Source organism: Suricata suricatta, chromosome 9, assembly GCF_006229205.1.
Source record: "Suricata suricatta isolate VVHF042 chromosome 9, meerkat_22Aug2017_6uvM2_HiC, whole genome shotgun sequence".
In the NCBI taxonomy this organism is placed as follows: Eukaryota; Metazoa; Chordata; class Mammalia; order Carnivora; family Herpestidae; genus Suricata; species Suricata suricatta.
In genome coordinates this window covers 51,270,176-51,293,150 of record NC_043708.1, presented here as the reverse complement: position 1 = coordinate 51,293,150, position 22,975 = coordinate 51,270,176, and the positions used below count along the sequence as shown (strand labels likewise).

The window sequence follows — 22,975 nt, the reverse complement described above, 5'->3', positions numbered from 1 at the left end:
AATGGTAAGAGAGCAGTCCAAGAAGGTAGTAGGAAAGCTAGGTAAATTGTAATATGTCAGAAAAGGCAAAAAAAGGGAATCTTTCAAGTAGAAAGTCATCATTCCTGTTGAGTGCTGTGAAGAGTAGGTCAGAGAAAAACAAACAGAAAGCCAAAAAGGAAATAGTAGATCAGAAATGAATGGATTAGAAAGCATTCAATTGGATTTATACACAAGAAGATTGTGACCTTAGCAAATATCAGAGTGATGAAGAAAATGGAAGTTACAGAAGTAGAGATAACAAGCTTAGCAGCTTCATTGGTTTTTGTCCTTAGAACAAAATCTAAATCATTAACATAGCTTATTGTTGATTACCTTTTGCTTTTTTTTTTTTTTAAGTTTATCTATTTATTTTGAGAGAGAGAGAGAGAGAGTATCCAAACAGGCACAGAGCATGACATGGGACTCAATCTCACAAACCATGAGATCATGACCTGACTTGAAATCGAGTCAGATGTCCGACTTACCGAACCACATCCAGGTGCCCCTACCCTTTACTTATTTTTAAGTTAAGCTAAATTGTAGTATATATGTTACAAATTGTATAGAAGAAAATTATTTACACATGTTTGAATGCTAGTGAAAGAGGTTGAATATGCTGAGAGAAACTGGTAAAGGAAGAGTGAAGATAATTTAAGAAGCAACATTCTTGAGAAGATGGGTGGGAGAAACGATCCAATGGTGAGTTCAGGGTATGACCTTTGGTAGGAGCAGGGATACTTTATCAGTTATGACCGAGGCAAGGAGGAGGACCTTCAGAATTCTTAAGAAACAATTATTTTCATTATAGAATTTTATACTTAGACAATATACTATTCAATTATGAAGATTTTAGAATTGAAAAGTCTTAATTTTTTTACACCACATACCCTTTTTGAGAAAGTTATAGAAATAATTATCTAAAAGAGGGAGTATGTCAAGAAAGGAAAGGATTTTGGCTGTTATAAATGAGAAATAAGCAAAAGGAATCCTTGGATCAAAATGAACAGACAAACCTAGACCAGACAAGCCAGTCTAGACCACTGCAGATTAGATGGTTTCGGAAAGGATGTCTCCCGAAGGGAAAATGGACTTGATAGTATGAGTATCTGTTGTTGTTTTTGTTTTTGTTTCTATTTTAAGTAAACTATGCCACATATGAGGCTCAGTCAAACTCACAACCCTGAGATCAAGAGTTGTATGCTCTACCAACTGAGCCAGCCAGACATCCCACATGTCAGTTGTTTTTGAAGGATTTTTATAAGAGCTCTACAGGAGTTTAGAATCATTTTTATTTTCTTTTCTTTAAAAAATTTTTAATGCTTATTTGTTTTTGAGAGTGAGAGAGCCATAGAGTGTGAGCAGAGGATGGTCAGAGAGAGGGGGAGACACAGAATTAGAAGCAGGCTCCAGGCTCTGAGCTGTCAGCACAGAGCCTGACATGGGGCTCGAACCCACAAACTGTGAGATCACGACCTGAGCTGAAGTCAGCCACTTAACCAACTGAGCCACCCAGACACCCCCCGCCCCATCATTTTTCAAAGACAACCAAACATATGAAAATAATCAGGAAGGATTTAAAGAGGTAGAAACAAGGAAATGGAATTATATAAGATAACTTGAAAAAATGTTGATATAGGCATGCTAATGTTAACCTGAATGTTGAGTTACCTCCAAACTGATAGAAATTAGAGCACATGAGAAGGAAGTTGTGGAAGTATGTTTGGTACAGTAGTTAAACCCTAATCTTCTGTAATAGAAAGACAGTAAAAATGTCTAAAATTGAAAAATTTAGAAATAAGATCGACATGCAGATAAACTGTTTTGACTACTAGTGTAATGAAGTTGAAGTCAACAGCTCTTTTTCTCCTAATACTTAAGCAAGAAAATTTAAGTGCTTCGTGAGTTCTTTTTTCTTTTCCTTATTAAAGTTTTTTTGAGTGTTTGTTTATTTTTGAAGGGGAGAGAGAGCGTGAGCAGGGGAGGAGCAGAGAGAAAGGGAGACCAGGAAAGGAGTCCAAAGTGAGCTTCAGGCTCTGAGCTTTTGGCGTGGAGCTGGATATGGGACTTGAACTCACAAACCGTGAGATCATGACCTGAGCCGAAGTCAGATGTTTAACTCACTGAGCCACCCAGGCGTCCCTCCTTCGTTACTCTAAAGTATAACATCTTACGCTTGGATAAAACTTTCTAAGGAATTTGTTGTTTACAGTAATAACTTTCATTTATGTGAATTTATAGACCTCCACATGCTTTTATCTCATCTTAACAGCCTTATGCAAGTATTATTAGTCCCTGTTTTAGAAGTGGGGAAAGTAAGAATGATGTAGGATCACATGCTTGTATTAAGGGAGAGAAGTAGGACTTAGCCCCCCACCCCGTTTATTCTAATGTTTACCATAGTATATCTTATGATGAAAGAAGATTTGGCTGTTCCAACTCCTGTTGGTTTTTTGTACTTTGTATTTCCTAGTGTAGTTACAATTAAGTTGTTGACTTATCTTTTTAAAAATTATGATAAAAACCACAAAACAGAAAATTTACCTTAACTATTTAAAAAAATTTTTTAATGTTTTATTTATTTTTGAGAGAGAGAGAGAGACAGCGTGAGCAGGGGGTTCAGAGAGAGAGGGAGACACAGAATCCGAAGCAGGCTCCAGGCTCTGAGCTAGCTGTCAGCACAGAGCCCAACGCGGGGCTCAAACCCAGGAACCATGGGATCATGACCTGAGCCGAAGTCAGATGCTCAACTGACTGAGCCACCCAGACACCCCTACCTTAACTATTTTTAAGTGTATAGTTCAGTGGTGTTAAATATATTCACATGGTTGTAAACAGATTACTAGAATGTTTCATCTTTATCTGAAACTATACTCATTAAACAACTCCCCTTTTCTTCCTCTCTCCATTCCCTGATAACTGCATTATACTTTTCTTTTTCGATGAATTTGGTTTGTGACTGGCTTACTTCACTTAGCATAATGTCCTTAAGGTTCATGCATTTAGAATATGACAGGATTTCCTCCATTTTAAAGGCTGAATAATACTTCATTGCATATACCACATTTTGTTTATCTGTCAGTGGACACTTGGTTTGCTTCCTTCTTTTGGCTGTTGTGGATAGTGCTAATGAACATGGATGTGAATATAGCTCTGAGTCCCTACTTTTCATTAATTTGCATATATGCCAAGTGGAATTCTTAGGTCATATATAGTAGTTCTACTTTGACTTTTCTCAGGAAACCATATTATTTTCTGTAGCATTTGCATCATTTTACAATTCCACTAACAGTATGTAAGAATTCCAGTTTTTCCTCATCTTCACCAAGACTTATTTTCTGTTATTTATTTATTTTTAGTTTATTTAATTTGACAGAGTGTCCAGGAGGGGCAGAGAGAAGGGGGAGAGAGAATTCCAAGCATGCTCTGCAGTGTTAGTGCTAGGAGTCTGAAGCAGGGCTCAAACTCATGAACCCGTGAGATCATGACCTGAGCTGAAATCAAGAGTTGGAGGCACAACCAGCTGAGCCACCCATGTGACTGTCTGGTTTTTTTTTAATTTTTAATTTTTAAAAGTATTTTTATTTATTTTTGAGAGACAGACAGTGGCGAGCAGGGGAGGGTCAGAGAGAGACAGAAATACAGAATCTGAAGCAGGCACCAGGCTCTGAGTTAGCTGGCATCACAGAACCTGATGTGGGGCTCGAACCCACAAGCCTGTGAGATCATGATCAGAGCTGAAGCCAGATGCTTAACTGCTTAACCCACTGAGCCACTCAGGCACCCTTCTGGTTTTTTGATCATAGTTATCATAACAAATGTGAGATAATACCTCATGGTGATTTTGATTTGCCTTTTTCTGATGATTAGTGATGTTGAGCATTTTTTCATATGCTTGTTGGCCATTTGCACATCATCTGTGAAGGTATGTCTATTAAAGTCCTTTGTCCATTTTTAAATCAAGTTTTTGTTGTTGTTTTTAAATTTTTTAAATGTTTTTTATTTTTGAGAGACAGAGCGCAAGCAGGGGAGGGTCACAGAGAGAGGGAGACACAGAATCTGAAGCAGGCTCTAGGCTCTGAGCTAGCTGTCGGCACAGAGCCCGATGCGGGGCTCGAACCCACAAACCGTGAGATCATGACCTGAGCCAAAACCAGCCACTTTAACCGACTGAACCACCCAGGCGCCCCTGTTGTTGTTTCTGAGTTGTAGTTCTTTATATCCTGGATATTAACCCCCATTTGGGTATAAGATTTGTACATATTTCCTCCTATTTTGTGGGTTGCCTTTCACTCTGTTGATTATGTTCTTTGATCCACAAAAGATTTAAAGTTTACTGTAGCCTATTTGTCTATTTTTACTTTTGTTCCCTTTGTTTTTGGTGTCATTTCCAAGAAATCATTGCCAAATTCAATGTAATGAAGGTTTCCTGTATGTTTTCTCTTCGAAGTTTTGTATTTTTAGATTTACATTCAGATTTTTAATCCATTTTGAGTTAATTTTTGTATATGGTATAATGTAAGGATCCAACTCCATTCTTTTGCATGTGAATACCTAATTTTCCCAGTACCGTTTGTTAAAGACACTGCCCTTTCTCACTGAGTGATCTTGGTACCCTAGTTGAATAGAACTACCCTATAACCCAGCAATTGCACTGTGAGGTATTTACCCAAAAGATAAAAAAATACTGATATGAAGGGGCATATGGACCCCAGTGATTTTAGAAGCATTTAAGAGCCTAAATGTCCGTTGACAGAGGAATGGTTAAAGAGTTGGTATATATGTGCGTGCGCTCACGCGTGTGTGTATGTACATACTTACATATGTATAATGGAATATTACGCAGCCATCAAACTAATGAAGTCTTGTCATTTGTAACAACATGGATGGAGCTAGAGTATATTATACTAAGCAAAATAAGTCGGAGAAAAACAAATACCGTATCATTTCCCTCATGTAGAACCTAAGAAATGAAACAGATGAACATAGGGTAAGTTGGGGGAAGAGAGGGAGCTAAACCATAAGAGACTCTTAAATACAGAGAACAAAGGTAGGGTTGTTGGAGGGGTGGTGGGTGGGGGTGGGCTAAAATGGGTGATAGGTATTAAAGAGGGTGCATGTTGTGATGAGCACTGGGTGTTACAAGTAAGTGATGAATCACTAAATTCTACTCTGGAAGCCAATATACTATATATTAAAAAATTTTTTTTAATGTTTATTTATTTTGAGAGAGAGAGTGCAAGCAGGGAAAGGGCAGAGAGAGACAGAGACACAGAATCTGAAGCAGGTTCCAGGTTCTGAGCTGTCAGCACAGAGCCAGATGTGGGGCTTGAACTCGCAAACCGCGAGGTCATGACCTGAGCCAAAGTTGGACACTTAACCAACTGAGCCATCCAGGTGCCCCACCAATATACTATATGTTAACTAACTAGAATTTAAATAAAAACTTAAAAAGAAAATCACTTATATATGCAAAAGTTTATTTCTGGGCTCTTTGTTCTATTGGTCTCTTTGTCTTTATGCTGAAACCATACTGCTGTCTTCTTCCTTTTGATATTTTTTACCCTTTTGCAGTTTTGCTAATTGGCATTTATTGATTATTGTTAAGAATAAAGTGGGACGAGTTAATTGCCACATTATGAAGAATGTGTTGGAATAACTTACTAAAAAATAACTTGAGTATATTCTTTTGGCTCAGTGATTTTTGGGGTAATTAGAAAAATGATCTCCCTGAGGGTAAGGATGATGTTCTTAATTCTTCTTACAACATTTTAATTGCAGGGTGTGGAGTAATTGATAATGTCGGAAGATGCAGGGGTGTGGTAAATTTGCTGATGCCAGAAGAAACTTTGTCCCACTTAAGTGTGCAATTAGAATAGGGCAGGTAGTAAATGACTCAGAATGTGCCAGCCAACATTCTTGGTTTTCTTGAGTGGCTTTGAAATAAAAAGACACAAACTTGTGACTAATTTGGATATTAATCTTCAGATGTGTCTTTTCTTTAAAGAAGGGGGGAAGAAGGAAAAAATGAGAACTTTGCCTTTTTCTAGGGCTTCAAAATAGCTTAAACAGGAAAAGCTTAGGACCTTAATCAGTCATTGCAGTAACTTATTTTTCTGGTGGAATAATACTGTACTTTGAATTGTTCTATACTGCGTACTGGTGGGATTGCTCCTTGCTTTATTTCTCCTCAGAATCCTCTGTAGACTCCATCTCTGTCACTTCTCCTCTAATCCCTCTGTCACTGCCCTGCTTACACTGTGGCTCCCCTTTCACTTCCCCCATTTACATTGTGTTCCTCTCGTCTTTGAACGAATCCTGATTTCTTCCTGTTTGTCTGCTGTCAAGAAGGATTGTTCTGTCAAGTGGACTTTTTTCTATTCTGGAATAATTTATTATTTTTCTGTTCGGAAACTTACAGTTTTTCAAAAAGTTAAGACCACATTCTGTATTTTATGTGGCTTTCTAGATGGCTGTAATTTTCAGTTGATTTCTCTACACTTTGTTTCATTTGAAATTCTCTTTCTTTCCATTTTGTCTTTTTTTTTCTTTTGATCTCTCTCCCCAACAAATTAATAAGAACTTTATCTTATACTTAGGTATTTATTCTCTACCAGTAGTATAATATAATACTGGGTATACATAAAAACTTTTTGTCTACATCTGAATTCCCCCCTCATCTTTTCTTGTTTTTCTCTTCCCTCCTTCTTCCATCCCTCCCCACTTCTTTTTTAACATTCCTTAGATTTACCTGGTATAGTTAATACATCCATTGGCATTCAGCCTCAAAAGGTCTCCTGATTTAATATGTTAAATTTCTTTGTGGGGAAAAATTTTGCTTCATACTGTATTTTTAAATAATGTTTTAAGCATGTCTTAAAATTTGGATTTCATATCTGTTTGACAACTGACCTTCTATACACGCAAACTAGAAAGAAGAAAAACTCAGGGGTGCCTGGGTGGCTCACTCCGTAAAGTGTCCGACTTCAGCCTGGGTCATGATCTCACAGTTCATGGGTTTGAGCCCCGCATCAGGCGCTGTGCTGACAGCTCAGAACCTGGAGCCTGCTTCAGATTCTGTGTCTACCTCTCTCTGTCCCTCTCCTGCTTGCGCTGTCATGCTTGTTTGCTCGTTGTCTCTCTCTCAAAAATAAATAAACATTAAAAAAAAAAAGGGACAACAGGAAATGTTTTACAATGAAGATCGTATTTCCTTAGTTTACAAAGACCTTACATAAGCTAATAAGGATAACAATTAGTAATGCAAGGGGTGCCTGGTTGCTCAGTTGGTTAGGCATCGTCTTCAGTTCAGGTCATGATCTCACAGTTCATGGGTTCGAGCCCCCTGATGTGGGGCTTGATCCTGTGCACATGAGATCATAACCTGAGCCAGAATCAAGAGCTGGATGCTTAACTGATTGAACCACCCTGGTGCCCCTTGCATGTTTTTAAAAAAATGTTTATTTAAGTAATCTCTACACCCAGTATGGGGCTCAAACTCAGGTTCCCACGATAAGAGTTGCACGACCATTCTACTGAGCCAACCAGGTGCCCCAGGGCTGGCTATCTTAAGTTCCTGGCCGTATTGACTGCTTCAAGGACATGGATTGTTGTAGATATGATCATATTCAAGGTAAGAAATTGGTAAAACCTACACTGTTTGTGACTGTTCCTTTTAATCAGAAAAACAAAATCTTTCCCAGAGCTCTGTAGCAGATGTCCTTTTCAGTCTCATGATTCCTTATATGGGATTAAATATATTGCCACTTTGACCAAGAACAGTGTTTTACTAGGAAGATGGTGAGAGGGGCTATTGTATAGGCAACTAAAAGTGTCTTGCCACATGGCTGATGCAGTTTTTTTAGAGATAAATGTCAGCATCTTCTCAGATTTAATATACACGTATTCTTTGATCTAACAGTTCCATTGTTCATAATTTATACCCATGAGTAAGTTTCTGTTCCTCTGAGTTACTTAGAGAACTTGGTAGAAGTACAACTTTCTGGGCCTGAGTCTACATCTCAGAATCACTGGAGTTGGGACCAAGGTATCTATATGTAAAAAAAAAAAAAAAAAAAAGCTTACTAGGTGACTGTTGTGTGGAGCTGCATTTGAGAATTTCTGTATAAACTGTAGGGAAACCCAGTTTTTTTTTTAAAGTTTCTTTTTAAATGTTTATTTTTGAGAGAGAAATTGTGTATGTATGTGTGCACATGAGCTGAAGAGGGGCAGACAGAGAGATAGAGCATCCAAAGGGGCCTCTGCGCTGACAGCAGAGAGACCAGTGCAGGGGCTTGAATTCAACAAACCTTGAGATCATGACCTGAGCTGAAGTTGAACCTTAACTGACTGAGCTACCCAGACTCCCCAGGAATCCCAGCTTTTTAAAATAGACACACACACACACACACACACACACACACAAATGCAGCTAGGCAGCCATTGGCATGCCTAGCTGACTTTTCTTAGAACAGAACAAAAACACCTCCTTTTTCCTTCACTTGAATTAAATTATTGCAGATAAGCCAAAAGGAGTAATCATCAGCCCAGTTATACAGGGAGAATAGGTGTGAATACCAGATATTTTTATTGTATTCATTTTATTTGGTATAAATACTTGCGTGTCTCTGTTTTTTCATGTATATAGTATATACATTGTGAACATCTTTCTATATTGATACAGATATGTATTTCCTTTTAATTATTATATCATATAAATATGCCATTTACTAAAGCAGTTCTCTTAGTACTTCCTTCTTTGGTTGCTGTTATGCAGTGTTGCAGTGAATGCTTTTGAACAAATATGTTTTTGTGATTATTTCTATAATATGAAATATACAGTTTCCATTTGGTACATTTTGCTTGACTGCCCACCAGAGAGAGATCTTTCTAATTGTTGCCAATTTCTCATTTTAATTTACATTCGTATTAGTAAAGATATGGTAAAGATATGATGCTTTCTTGTTCATCACTTTAATTTTTTTCTTTGAATTACTATCTTTAAAGTCTTGATCATCTTTTTAATTATATTGCACTATATTAAGTAATTGTGTATTGTGAGCATATTTTAAGAGTAAATCAGTTTCATGCTGTTTAGTTTTGAGAATAATCCCTTACTTTAAATAAAAAGACATGTTTTATGATTTAATGATTTAAGTTTCTATTTACTTTTTTTTTTTTACATGTTTTTTATTTATTTTCGAGAGACAGAGAGAGACAGGAAAAGCAGGGGAGGGTCAGAGAGAGAGGGAGACACAGAATCCAAAGCAGGCTCCAGGCTCTGAGCCCAGAGTTCAAGCTCCAGCACAGAGCCTGACATGGGGCTCGAACCCACAAATCATGAGATCATGACCTGAGCTGAAGCCCGATGCTCAACTGACTGAGCCACCCAGGTGCCCTTCCATTTAAACTGTTAGTGAAAGAGATGAAGACAACTGCTAAAATCTATTGTGCTAATATTTTATAGGATAGGGATGCCTGGTGGCTCAGTTGGTTATGCGTCTCACTTTTGATAATGGCTCAGGTGGTGACATGCCCCGCATCAGGCTAGGTGCTGAGTGTGGAGTCTGCTTTGGGATTTTCTCTGCCCGTTTCCAACTCGCTTGTGCATGTAAGGTCTTCTCCCCCACACCAATAAACATTAAAAAAATATTTCATAGGCTAAAAGAATAATCTCTTACTATTTTGTGCTCTTAATGAGATGAATAATTATTATATTTTTAAAATGTTATTTATTTGGCAGGGTGGGGACATGAGCAGGGGATGTGCAGACAGATGCAGGAGAGAATCCCAAGCAGGCTCCGTGCTCTCAGTATGGAGCCTCACCCAGGGCTGGATATTATGAAACGTGAGATTATGACCTGAGCCGAAATCAAAAGTTCGATGCTTAACCAACTGAGGCCCCCAGGCACCCCTGAGATGATTTAATTTAAAAGATTTTATGCAATTGCTATCCAAATTGTAAAACTTTCATAAATATATTTTTAATGTATTTAATGTTTATTCATAAAAAAAACACTCTTTAATTTTTTTAAATCTTATTTTGTGTCTTGTGTAATAAAATCAATCCTAGGGGTCCCTGGTAGCTCAGCTGGTTAACAGTATAACCTCTCCTTTCTAAAACTGTATCCTCAGCTAAGTAATGAACTCTCTGAAATGTTTATATCCAAGACCAGAATGTGTTTTGTTAATTTTATCTTTATCTTCCAGAGCATATATTAAAGATATTTTGGGTTGATGGCAAGATAAATTTAGACATTGGGTTTTTGATTTTTAGCTATCTAGGAAACAGTGAATTCTAGATATGATTGTTTCTTCAGGGAGCAGGCATAACACTCAGTTATTGAAAAATGAATTAAATCCATCATTATGTCATTTTTAGTCAGACACCTAACAGTAAGATCATTAGTTTTTGGGAAATTTAGATGTTACAGAAGTTCATTTATAATAAAGAAATTAGCCTGGAGCCTGCTTCAGATCCTGTGTCTCTCTGTCTCTGTCTCTCTCTCTCTCAAGAACAGATAAACATTAGGTTTTTGTCTTTTAAATACAGAAACTAATATGGCACCTGGGTCACTCGGTTGGTTATGTGTCCAACTCTTGGTCCCAGCTCAGGTCATGATCTCACAGTTTTGTGGGTTCAAGCCCCACATTGGGCTCTGTGCTGGCAGCCTGATTGAAGTTCTCTCTCTTCCTATCTTTCTGCTCTTCCTCCACTTGTACTGTCTCTGTGTCTCTCAAAATAAATAAACTTAAAAAAATTAAAAAAATTTAAGTGCAGAAACTAGTCTGCTATTCATAATTTACAGGAAAGATCAAGAATGAATTTAATGTATTCCTTTAATAGCCAACTGGTGCTTTTAAATGGTGATTTTGATGATGCCAAATAAACATTTGGAAGATGTTCCTCTTTATTTGTGTTTCCACAGATCATTAACTGAAGACAAAATAAGCAACTATGCAAAATTCTCACATGGAAGAATACAGAAATTCTAGTAATGGCAGCACAGGCAATAGTTCAGAGGTAGTGGTAGAACAGGCTGCTGATTTCAGTACTGAGATTATGAATGTTACGGAAATGGAACAGTCCCCTGATGGCTCTCCTAACGTAAATGCATCTACGGAAGAAAGTGAAGTAACAAATGCTGTGGACCTTCCAGTGATAGAAACAGAAGCAAATTTCCCTCCTGAATATGAAAAATTCTGGAAGACTGTAGAAAACAATCCTCAGGATTTTACAGGCTGGGTATATTTGCTTCAGTATGTAGAACAAGAGGTTAGTAACTTTTTAAATGGGACTAGAAGGGACAGATTAATCAAGTAATACTAGATGACGCTTTATTGTTTTATAATTAAAGTTGCCTCTTTTATCATTTTCAGATTAAGTTAAATAACATTAGATATGTACATTTTTGGCTTTAAAGAACAACTTTCATAGCATTTGTACATTGTGGAAAGTCAGTATTAATAGAGCCGAAGTATAACATTTGTCAAAATTGGTGTGTGTGTGATTGTGTGTGTGTAAGCATGTGTAAAATCACTGAACCAAGAAGTTACCCTGCTACTTGATGGAATTTCTTTTGTTTTAAAGGATGAGATTGTATATGCAGGTAAAAGAGAGGCTGTGTGTGTGGTTTTTAAACCTATCATTTACTTTGAGATAATACATTTGGAAGAAATAATATTCTTCTGACAGAAACTTCCAAGATTTTTAAACACCTTGTTTTATTTTCATCAGAATCACTTGATGGCTGCCAGGAAAGCGTTTGACAAATTTTTCATACACTATCCGTATTGCTATGGTTACTGGAAAAAGTATGCAGACCTTGAAAAGCGGCATGACAACATTAAACAATCAGATGAGGTGCGTACATTACTGAATAAAATTATCTCCATTAGGTACTGTAAGCCAAATAACAACAAAACAAAGACTTTTTTTTTTTGGCTGGCAGTACCTACGATTTATGGTCAAACAATTTTATAGGGTATTTTATTTGCATTTGTCACTCTTGTGGCATTTGTAGCTAATATTTTCTCTCTTTGTTGGCAGGTGCGTTAAACCTCTACAGTTTGTCAAGCTTTGCAGTGCAAGCCTCTGTATTACACTGCAGCTTAACAAGTAGGGCAGGGCTTTTCTCTCACTTACATTTATTTCTCATTTTCCAAACAATATAGTTGGTTTGCTAGTCACATTTGCTACGTCTTATTGCATTTTTGGTCAGACGCTGTCATTGATGCTCTAATGGGTCTGTGCCCTATGGTCTGTAACCCAAAGCCTGCCCACACAACCCGGTCAGAATGCAGGGACTGCTGCGCTTTGAAGATCAAGACTCTGCACGTGGGGATCAGAACATTGCCATGTTCTATCCAACCTCCACCCAAATGGTAATGGTAGATTATTTAAACAAAATTCCAGTAATTAGTATTTCTAAGGTTCACCGGATAACACAGTGTTGCCTCTCTGTTAAGAAATAATTAAATATTTGAAGTACAGTTTGTTGTTTTCTTCTTAGGTGTATCGGCGGGGTCTTCAGGCAATACCTCTTAGTGTTGACCTATGGATACATTATATAAACTTCTTAAAAGAAACATTGGACCCTGGTGATCCTGAGACAAACAGCACAATAAGAGGGTATGGGAAACATTGATACTCAAATGTGTTCAAAGTAAAAATAAGTATTCTGATACTGATAATAGAACTCATGAATGGTAAACTGAATGTTTAACATAAACATTGTTTTCACTATTAAAAAAATGATACATGTAATAAACTTATACCTGATTATAAGTATTGAAGATAGTAATATTCTTCTTCATTTCACACCCCTGTTCCTTAGGTCCCCAGTGCCATTCCTTACATGGTGTATGAATTGTGTGTTCTTTAATATACACATAGATGTATAGACATGTGCATTTTGTACATGAAAAAAAAATTTTTTTACATAATATTTTGAAATCTCTCCCTGCTGTATTTTTTTAACCATTGCAAAAGTATTTCATATTATCAAATGTACTATCTTTTATTTGACCAAATCTTTATAGGAAATAATCAGTGCTATAGTAAACATGTCTATACAATGTTATTATTTATGTAGAGCATGCTAGAAATGGAACTTCTGTCAAAGAAAATACAGGGCTAAGTTTCATCAAATGTTCTTTCAGAAGCGATACCAATTTTAAACGCCCACAGTATATGAACGTAGTCTTACTGCCCACAGACATCCTGCCACTCCCTTCTGACCTGTAGGGTAGCTCATTCTTTTAGTTTGCACATTTCTAGATTGTTCATCATAGTTTGCTGTCTTTTTATATATTCATATAAGCCATTTGCTCATCGTTCATATCATTTGCTCCTTTTACTTTTCGATTGTCTTTTTCTTATTGATTATAGGCATTTTAAGATGTGTTTTTGGTTTTCATTTTTATCAAAGTATGTGCATTAGTTTAAGAAGTCAGTGTTAAACTGCTTGTGACAAAAAGCAGTCCTTCCACCCCTCTTGAACTATTTTAGCTGTTTCTTTTGATATTTTACAACATGTTTATAATAGCAGCTCTCTACTGCTCTTTTCTCTCTCTTCAGGATGTTCTGATTCTGTGATGGTAGAGGAGAATTTTAGCTAATGTATACTCTGTTTTCCCTTTACTTATTTTCCAAAATGGATAGGTTTCAAAGTGTTTTATTTTTTCTTGGAGTTAATTGCAACTTCTTACCCCTCTGTCTTTTTCCCCATTTGCTTAGTTTTCTTTCAAAATTTAAAATTCCCCACTCCCTCCCAACAGCTACTTTGACTAGTCAGTACTAATGCAGACTTTCCACAATGTACCAATGCTATGTTGTCATTTGTTGAAGCTAAAGAAGTGTATCTATCTAGTGTTACTCAACTTAATCTGAAAACTGTTAAAGAGAATTATACTCAGAAATTTGTAAATTCCATTTTTTACTCTTCCTCTTGGGGGAGGGTATCCCTCTTGAAACCTTCTCTAGTCTGGATTGGTCTCTGTTTCTATCGTACAGCAATCATTTTAGAATTTCCTCCTCCTCATGATTTTAGGAGATATCTTTACATTTTTCCTGGGTTTCAAGCTCCGTTTTCGGAGTTTATTAGATCCTACTTTTTCTTGGTTGATGTGTATCCTGTAACTTCTTGATAAAGGATGCTTTGTATGAAAAAAATTCTTTTGTAGGTCTGAAACACCCAGTTGATGGTCAGGTGGGGTATGCAGTTTTGATTTGGAAGTCATGTTCCTTAGGGCTTTGAAGGCATCTCTATTCTGATAGCTTTTGGTGTTGTTATTCAGAAGTATGATGATGCTTTTCTGGATTCCCTTTACATAACTTGTTTTTCCTCATGAAAGCTTATAAAATGCTTTTGTTATCTTTGATGAAAATGCAATTTTCTTTTTTTTAAAAGAGTAGATCTTTTTTTGTTTATGTATTTATTTTGAGAGTGTAAGCAGGGGACGGCCAGAGAGAGGAAGAGAAAGAATCCAAGCAGGCTCTTTGCTGTTAGCCCAGACCCTGACATGGGGCTTGGTCTCATGAGCTGTGACATCATGACTTGAGCTGAAATCAAGAGTCAGATGTTTAACTAACTGAATCACCCAGGCGCCCCAGAAATGCAATTTTCTAATAATACACTTTGGCCTGGGTTTTCTTTTTCTGATTCGTCGTGCTTTACTTAGTGGGCCATCTGAATCTAGGGTGCTCACGTCTTTCTGTTTTGAGAAATATTACTAGGGTGCCTGGCTGGCTTAGTCCATAGAACATGTGGCTCTTGGTCTTGGGGCTGTGAGCTCAAGGTACACGTTGGGAGTAGAGTTTACTTAATAAAATAAAATAATTAGTATCTTATATATTTTTGTGTTGATAATTTCTTTTATATGTTTTTCTCTATTGTTTTTAATTGGACATTGGATCCTCTGTTTTAATCATTTAATTTTCTTTAAAAAGTTTTTTTTTAATGTTTTATTTTTATTTTACTTTTTTGAGAGAGAGAGAGACAATGTGAGAGGAGGGGAGGGTCAGAGAGAGAGGGAGACACAGAATCCGAAGAAAGGCTCCAGGCTCAGAGCTAGCTGTCAGCACAGAGCCCAATGTGGGGCAACCGTGAGATCATGACCTGAGCCGAAGCGGGACGCTTAACCGACTGAGCCACCCAGGCGCCCCATTCATTTAATTTTCTTATCTTTTTACCTATCATATTTTGTTTGACTTCTTGAGGTATTTCTGTGACACTTGTATTGGATTTTTAATATCTGCCGTTACTTTTTAATGTCCAAGATTATTTCTTGTTCATTGTTTTTTTTTTTTTTTTTTTTAGTTTATTTTTGAGAGAGAGAGAGATAGAGAGAGAGCGTACATGAGCAGGGAAGGTACAGAGAGGGAGGGAGAGAGAATCTTAAGCACACACCGTACTGACAGCATAGGACTCAATCCCACAAACCATGAGATCATGACCTGAGCCAAAATCAAGAGTCAGTTTAGCAACTGACTGAGCCACCCAGGTGTCCCTCATTGTTCTTATTCTTATATCCTGTTACTCTTGTTACATGGCTTAATATCTTTTTATTATTTTTTTTAAAAGGGATTAAGAAGTGTTGAAATTTTCCTCTACTCCCAACACCGAAGTGTTTCTGTTTACTCATTTTTAACTCTGACTTGTCTGATTTCTGGATTTCTGCTCATGTTAAAGCTATGATTTTAGTGAATGGAATGTAGCTCTGTGTGTCTTATTTGTATAGGCTATTAGCTGGCCTGGCGAGCTTCACCAGTAGGGTGATCAAAGTGGCCACTCAGGTTTTTGTTGGGAGAATCCCGGTGTTGGTATTCTTCTATCTTACTCCCGTGCCAGGCGGTTTCTCATTGAAGGATCATCTGATCTGCCTGGGGAATGTATACCTAGCTCCTGAAATCCCATAGCTGGGCAGAAAAGGGGGTTTAAGGTCTCTTACCATTCATTAAACAAACCTTCTTGTAAACATCCTGTCTTTAGTCATGACCTTCTTATCATACTTCCTCTCCCATCTTGCCCCGTTTCCTTTTTTTAAATTAATTTTTTAAAATTTACATCCAAGTTAGTTAACATGTAGTCCAACAGTGATTTCACGAGTAGATTCCTTAATACCTTTTACCCATTTAGTCTATCCCCCTCCCACACCCCCTCCAGTAATCCTCGGTTTGTTCTCCATATTTAAGAATCTTTTATGTTTTGTTCCCCCTCCCTGTTTTTATATTATTTTTGCTACTCACCCCACTTTTCTTTTTGTCTGGTGTGTTAATTTCCTGAATAATTTTGGAATTCTGCAGGGCAGTAACATGTATTTTACTGTCTTAAAAACCTCAGACGCAAACATACAGCCCTGCATACACACACGCACACAGTCTTAATCCTTCATACCTATGTTAACATATTTCTTCCAGTTTTAGCACATAGCACATTTTTAAAACTTTGTTTAGGATGTCTCTTTATCATGTCTTTTTTATTAGTGTTTTTTTAAATATATTTTTTTACATTTACTTATTTTTGAGAGAATGTGAACAGGGGAGGGGCACAGAGAGAAAGAGACACAGAATCCGAAGCAGGCTCTAGGCTCTGAGCTAGCTGTCAGCACAGAGCCTGACGCGGGCCTTGAACCCACGAACTGTGAGATCATGACATGAGCTGAAATTTGATGCTCATCTGACTGAGCTACCCAGGTGCCCCATCATTGTTTTCTTAATGTGGTTCAGTCTTTAATCTTTTATTCGTGTCTGAGTTTTGTGCTTCTTGCCAGGAATATATAAATCTGGTATTTTCTCCTAATTTCTTAATAGTTTTTTGTTATCATTTATTCACCTATCTTTTAAATTTGTGTCTTTTTTTAAGACACAGATTAACCCTTTATTTTGTCAGGCTTTTGTGCTGGTTTAACATACTTTTGTTATATACTAATCTCTCACGTGTACATTGATCTGTTTTGTTTCCTTGAAACTGTTTTGTGATCCATTTTTCTGTTACCTAGTTAGTACCATACTTTTAATTACTAGAGCTTCCTAATTTCCTTTGATATCTTTCAGGAAAATGCTACTGCATTGTCCGTTTTGTATGTTAGCTTAGTGTTAGAATTTGTTTTACCTTACCCAATCAAAATTTGTTAGAGCTTTGATTGGGAATGTATTAAAGTTGTAGATTAATTTAGGTAGGGTAGTTTTATACTGTTAATAATCTCTCTTCATTGTAAGATACCTGTTTTGAAAATGTGTGTCTAAAAGTTTTATCCCATTGAGATATCAAATCCATTGATTAAAATTGCTTATCAAAATCTCTTTGAAATGAGTTAGGTATTTTAAAAGTACATATTGTTGGTTTTTGGGGTTTTATTTGTTTGTTTGTTTCTCTTTTACTTATTTTCTAGTTAGCTGGAGACTTAGGAGAGACTTCTGAAAGTTTTAAAATATATGTCTACTTCTCATTACCGTATAAGGCAGCTGGGTCCTTCTTGTAAAGAGTTATTTTTCCAGAAAATTGTTCCTTAAATTGAGATAAAATTAATCTCTGAAATGTATTTATTCAACATTTCACATTTAACAAATATTTAAGTATCTTCATTGACACTTTATATGTTTGCAGTGTGTATGTTTTGCATTATAATTCTGTGTAATATAAAATTATGTAAACATAGATATATTCCCTTTCTGTGGTTTTACTCTTTTTAATAAGTAGTGGCTGTATATTTTCTGTTATTCCTTCTGTTTTTTATTCCCTACTTGTGTGAGAAGCAGTTGGATGTAATTTTGAATTTAGTATGATCTTCTGAAATTTAGAAGTAATATTTATTTCAATTAAGAAAATGTCTTTTAAATTGAAGTATAATTGATTATTAGTTTTAGGTGTACAACTTAATGATTTAATTTTTGTATATATTGCACAGTGTAGAAATAATATTTTAAAAGTTATTTTGTCTTCGATAACTTAGAAGTAATTTAATTTTTCAGAACTTTCGAGCATGCTGTTCTAGCTGCAGGAACAGATTTCCGATCTGACAGACTGTGGGAAATGTATATAAACTGGGAAAATGAACAAGGAAACCTGAGAGAAGTTACAGCTATATATGATCGTATTCTTGGTATTCCAACACAGCTGTATAGTCACCATTTTCAGAGGTGGGTGGAAAAATTCAATCATTCAATATACTATGATTAATCAGGTATTCTTAAATATTGAGGATTATAATTCTCTTGAAATGTCATGTAAGATTCTTTTAGAGACAAACAGTAATAAAGTCTTGCTTGCTAATCACAATTGACACACTTTTAAATTTTGATATTCCTTCCATATACCTTATGAAATGTTTAGGAATTTTACTGTTTTTAAATAGAAGTGTCTCCATACCCCTTTTATAGATGAGGGATAATGGGAATCCTAAGATATTTTAGACTGGTGAAGGAATGAGAAAATAGAATCAAAGTTTAATTATTTTTTGGGGTACTAAATTAACAGAGTACATGGCATATTAAGATGCCTATTTAAAATTTAGTGATTTCCTCAGGATGCCTTGGCTGGCTCAGTCGGTAGAGCATATGACTTTTGATCTCAGTGTTTTAAGTTTGAGCCCCACATTGGGTGTGGAGATTACTTAAAAAGAACATTTAAAATACAAAAACAACTTATTGATGTATTAAAGGTACATTTTTGTGATTCATATAATACCTTACATCCAAAACTGTGAAAGAGCTATTTCATGTTATAAATATAAATCTGTTTATATTTAATCAATAATAATTTCATTAAAATTTTCCACTATGAATTTTTCATGACTGGTATTTCATTTTTATGAGGACTGTTAAAATAACTAATTCTGTGTGATATGATTTCCACATTCTGTTTTCTGATGTACTCAAACTGTCCCACTGATATGGACTCAAAGTCTTTCTGAACAAGAAAGTATGTATTGTAAGTATTTACTATGTTGATAAATATTTGCTTTTTTAGCTCCCATATTTTCTATATTTTTGTTACAATTTTTGTAAGTAGTATTGTCTTAAAGCCTATAAATTAGGTGCTTTTTAAGCGATTTTCTAAATTTTTCTTTAGAAAAAATAGACTTTATGAAGCATCTGAAAAGTACTGTGGCACAATTTGCTAAAAATAGAAGTTATGCCGACCAGGTTAGGAATAGGAATGACGTAGAAATGAATATACTGTCTTTGTTTTATTTTATGGAGTAGAGGAGATTCCGTTTCTAGGGTATAACGAACTAGGAGGACACTTGCTGAAAGACATTATAACACAAGACTTGACGTACGGAAATGCTTGGTGAATGTTTGAATGAATGAGTACAGAGATTTTAAAAATCCTTATGAGACAAAGAGGGTGTCTTTTCATAAGCTGATTCTTCTAGGATCTACAGTATAAAGTCTGTGATAAGAAAACTTTGATTTTGGTAAGAAAGATAAAATAAATTAGGAATCACTTGTTATGTAGTTAATTTAATCCTCACATTAAGCCATTGAGGTACAGGTACTGTTATCCCCATTTTATGGAAGTAGAGGCACACAAAGATTAAAATACTTGCATGAGGTCAGAGTGAGTTAGTGGTTGGAAGCTGATTGGAGCTAGACAGTGCGGCTCCGGTTCTTGGTATCGTTTCCGCCACGTCTTTTTTTGTTGTCGTTCTTAAATAAATATCCCACTAGGTTTTAAAAAATGTATAGATGCTTATAATAGGGGATTGCATTACACATATTGCTCTTTAACCTCCTCTTTTTCTTTTAATATTTTGACACTTTATCAGTATATATAGCAAATTCATGAGTAGTGTTTGTGTAGGTAAATCTTATGACTTACTGATTTGAGAACAAGTGAAGTGTGATGTTTTGCCTACTACATTCCTCCCACTTAGTTGTTTATTTAGCACTAGCTGTGTAAAAGACTGTATCATTTCAGTTGTATAAATAAAGGCTCAAAGAAGTTATGTTTGAATAGTGTTGTCCCTCAAGCTGGTCAAAAGTATAGAGGAGGAAGCATGTATTTAAAATAGTGTTCTGGAATAGGAGTTTTTCTGTTGTGTATGTATTTTGGGTATACACTGATGACAGCTCCAAGAAAATATCTCATTTAAAATATTCTTAGCATGTGAACTTTGTTGACATGATCTGACTTCTCAGGTCCAGTCCCTTGTAGTTCTTAAGCTCCAGACATAGTATCTAAGTACTGATAATTTCCCAGAAGGGCAGTATTGTTTATTAGGTCTATGGCTATAATACCTTTTCCACTTCCCATTTGTCTGGTTACCCATGTTACTCAAAACCAGGTAGCTTAATGGTTTCTGTGTAAAACTTTATTTATTCTGTCGTTTGTGCCAGCACTCTGCCAGTTTATTTACATTTCCCTTAACACTGAGAGCACCACTTTAAATTTATGTCTCTCATATGTAGCTCTTGTACATTGGTCAGTTTCTGAGACTTACTAATTCCTTTTATCCTTAATACGTAGGAAAAGGACTCAGTATATTAGATATTCAGCTATGTTTTATTGAATAAATTAGCTTTCAGCAGACACGGCTGATGAAAAATTACTGCTTAGTATTCATATTTTATTACCATTTGAAAGAATTTCCTTTATAACAGCAGTTATTTTAAATTTGTGCTCTGTAAGTAGTTATCAGTTTTACTTTAAATTGTGTAAGTTGTACTTTATTTGTATCTTAACAGTTGTGAGTTTTAATATTTACATGAATATTAAATTTGTTCATTTTCTTACTATACTTTTGAGTTACTTCATTAAAAACATTTTTTAATAAGGAAGTCTATATTTTTTATCTCCCAGTGATGAAGTGGATCCAAGTTAAGCCTCTGTATCCACTGATTATGCAAAATTTTGATTAGTTTCCAATGTTATTTATATACATTAGTGACAGCCTTAAAATCCATAAAAATCCTGGTGTCAATAGCTTAAATCTGTTTCAAGAAACTTGGGGAAATGTCCATAAGATTGGAACATAAGGTAAATACACAACTATGTCTAATAATTAGATTGAAGAGGTTGGTCTGGATCAGCATAAAGACTTTAAGGAGATTGGGTTTTAGCCTGAATGCAGGGTAAATGTACTGAGCTTAATTTGATAGGAGGGGGATATCATCATGTTTACTATTTTGTTTTTCATGTTTACTTTTTAATATTTTTGATAGCAGTATTGAGGTTGAGATGGGAATAGTGAGACTAGAGACTGGAAGACCAGTTTATATTTATCCAGGTGAAAAATGAGAAGGACATGAAGACGTATTTAGAAGGTAAAATCAATAGGACTTGGTACCCAGTGGAATGTAAGTGATAAGCAAAGTAGAAGAGATGTAGAAACTGAGTGGTTGGCAGTACCATTAATCAAGATTAGAAATGCTCAGGGTGTTGATTTGTGGGTGAAATGACCCATTTAGTTCAAGATGTACATAAGTTTCCAAATTTGATAGTGTAGCTATTTTAGGTCTTCAGCTTGGTGTTTTTGATTAAAATTTACACATATATGAACTAGGGTGCATGGATAAAATGAAATGACTTTTTTCCCCAAAAACACTCTTTGCTTAAGATTAACCTATTTCTTTGTGCAGTTTTGGCAAATAATAGATTAATCTAAAATTGAGAAAAGTATGGGCCTGAGTTATACTTTTTAGAGTCACCATATTATGCTAATTATTTCTGTATTAGTAAGATTGGCTACAAATTAAATGAAAATAGATGAGAATAACATGTCAGATGGACTCCTTGGCAATCCTAACATTTAGGGACTGATAGGAAGGGGATCCCTCAAAGGAGATCAAGGATCAGTCAGAGAGTTGGAAGAAAACCAAGAACATGCTAACTCTGAATCAAGGCCAAAGAAGGTTCTAAAATGAAAGTGTGGATAAAGGGCTTATGTAGTGAGATAAGATTAGCATAGAGGCTGTGCTACGAAACAGGTGTCCATTTAATTTTGCGTGGAAGTGGCGCTTGGTGACTTTAATTAGGGCAGTTTCATTGGAGTTGTTGGCACAGACACAGATTGAGGAGCAATTGAGAGGTGGGAAGGAACTACAAATGTTTGTTGATCATTTACAAATGATCATTTATAATTTAAATAGGGATAACTATTTATATTTCATTTTAGAGTAATTTTGCAGAAGGAAAGAAAATTTTGCAAAATAGCATTGTGCCATTTTACAGATGAGAAAGCCAAGACATAAAGAAGGGCAAACTTCCTTTAAGTCAAAGAACTAATAATGGACAGAACTAGGAATGAGTTTATGCCTCTCCGTGCCTTTTACATTTTATTGCCAAGGCATGAAGAAAATCAGGTTGTCTGTAGACTGTTTAATCAAGTGGTAGGTTTTTACTCTAGACCAGGAGAGAAAGGGTTTGGTTGTTTTAAATCAGAATTTTTTTGGAAAGAATAATGTGTAGTAGTCATTGTACATGGGATCTAAAATTATACTTCATATATAGAGCATATATTTTCATTGGCTTCTTTTAGATTTAAAGAACACGTACAGAATAACTTACCTAGAGATCTGTTAACTGGCGAACAGTTTATTCAGCTGCGAAGGGAATTAGCTTCTGTAAATGGACATAGTGGTGATGATGGTCCTCCTGGTGATGATCTACCATCAGGAATTGAAGACATAACAGATCCAGCGAAGGTAACTAAACTGGGGGAAAAATCCTTTAATGCATGGGAAGCTAGACTTTACATCCCTTGACTGCATGTGTTGTATGACTTGTAGCCCGTAAATAATTAATTTCTGATTGAGCTGTGGTATAGTTTATTTTTTTTTTTTCTTTTCCATAATATTTTATTGTCAAATTGTTTTCCATACAACACCCAGTGCTCTTCCCCTTAAGTGCCCTCCTCCATCACCACCACCTCTTTTCCCCCCTCCCCCTTCCCCTTCAACCCTCAGTTCATTCTCAGCATTCAATAGTCTCTCAAGTTTTGCATCCCTCTC

The 22,975-nt window shown here is 35.9% G+C and overlaps 1 protein-coding gene across 8 annotated transcripts in view; it reads left to right on the top strand.

The window, feature by feature from the left end:
* PRPF39 (pre-mRNA processing factor 39) overlaps nucleotides 1-22,975 on the top strand; it is a 38,147-nt gene that overhangs the window by 5,965 nt on the left and 9,207 nt on the right. For 3 of the 8 annotated variants that reach the window (XM_029950336.1, XM_029950333.1, XM_029950334.1), the window contains 5 exons: nucleotides 10,947-11,293; nucleotides 11,756-11,881; nucleotides 12,531-12,649; nucleotides 17,993-18,160; nucleotides 22,504-22,669. In XM_029950336.1, coding sequence (XP_029806196.1) covers nucleotides 10,976-11,293; nucleotides 11,756-11,881; nucleotides 12,531-12,649; nucleotides 17,993-18,160; nucleotides 22,504-22,669 — 897 coding nt within the window. In that variant the 5' untranslated portion in view covers nucleotides 10,947-10,975. Of the gene's footprint in view, nucleotides 1-7,458; nucleotides 7,652-10,946; nucleotides 11,294-11,755; nucleotides 12,403-12,530; nucleotides 12,650-17,992; nucleotides 18,161-22,503; nucleotides 22,670-22,975 lie in introns of those variants that run through there. The other 5 variants (XM_029950335.1, XM_029950339.1, XM_029950338.1 and 2 more) reach the window with 5 other exon arrangements.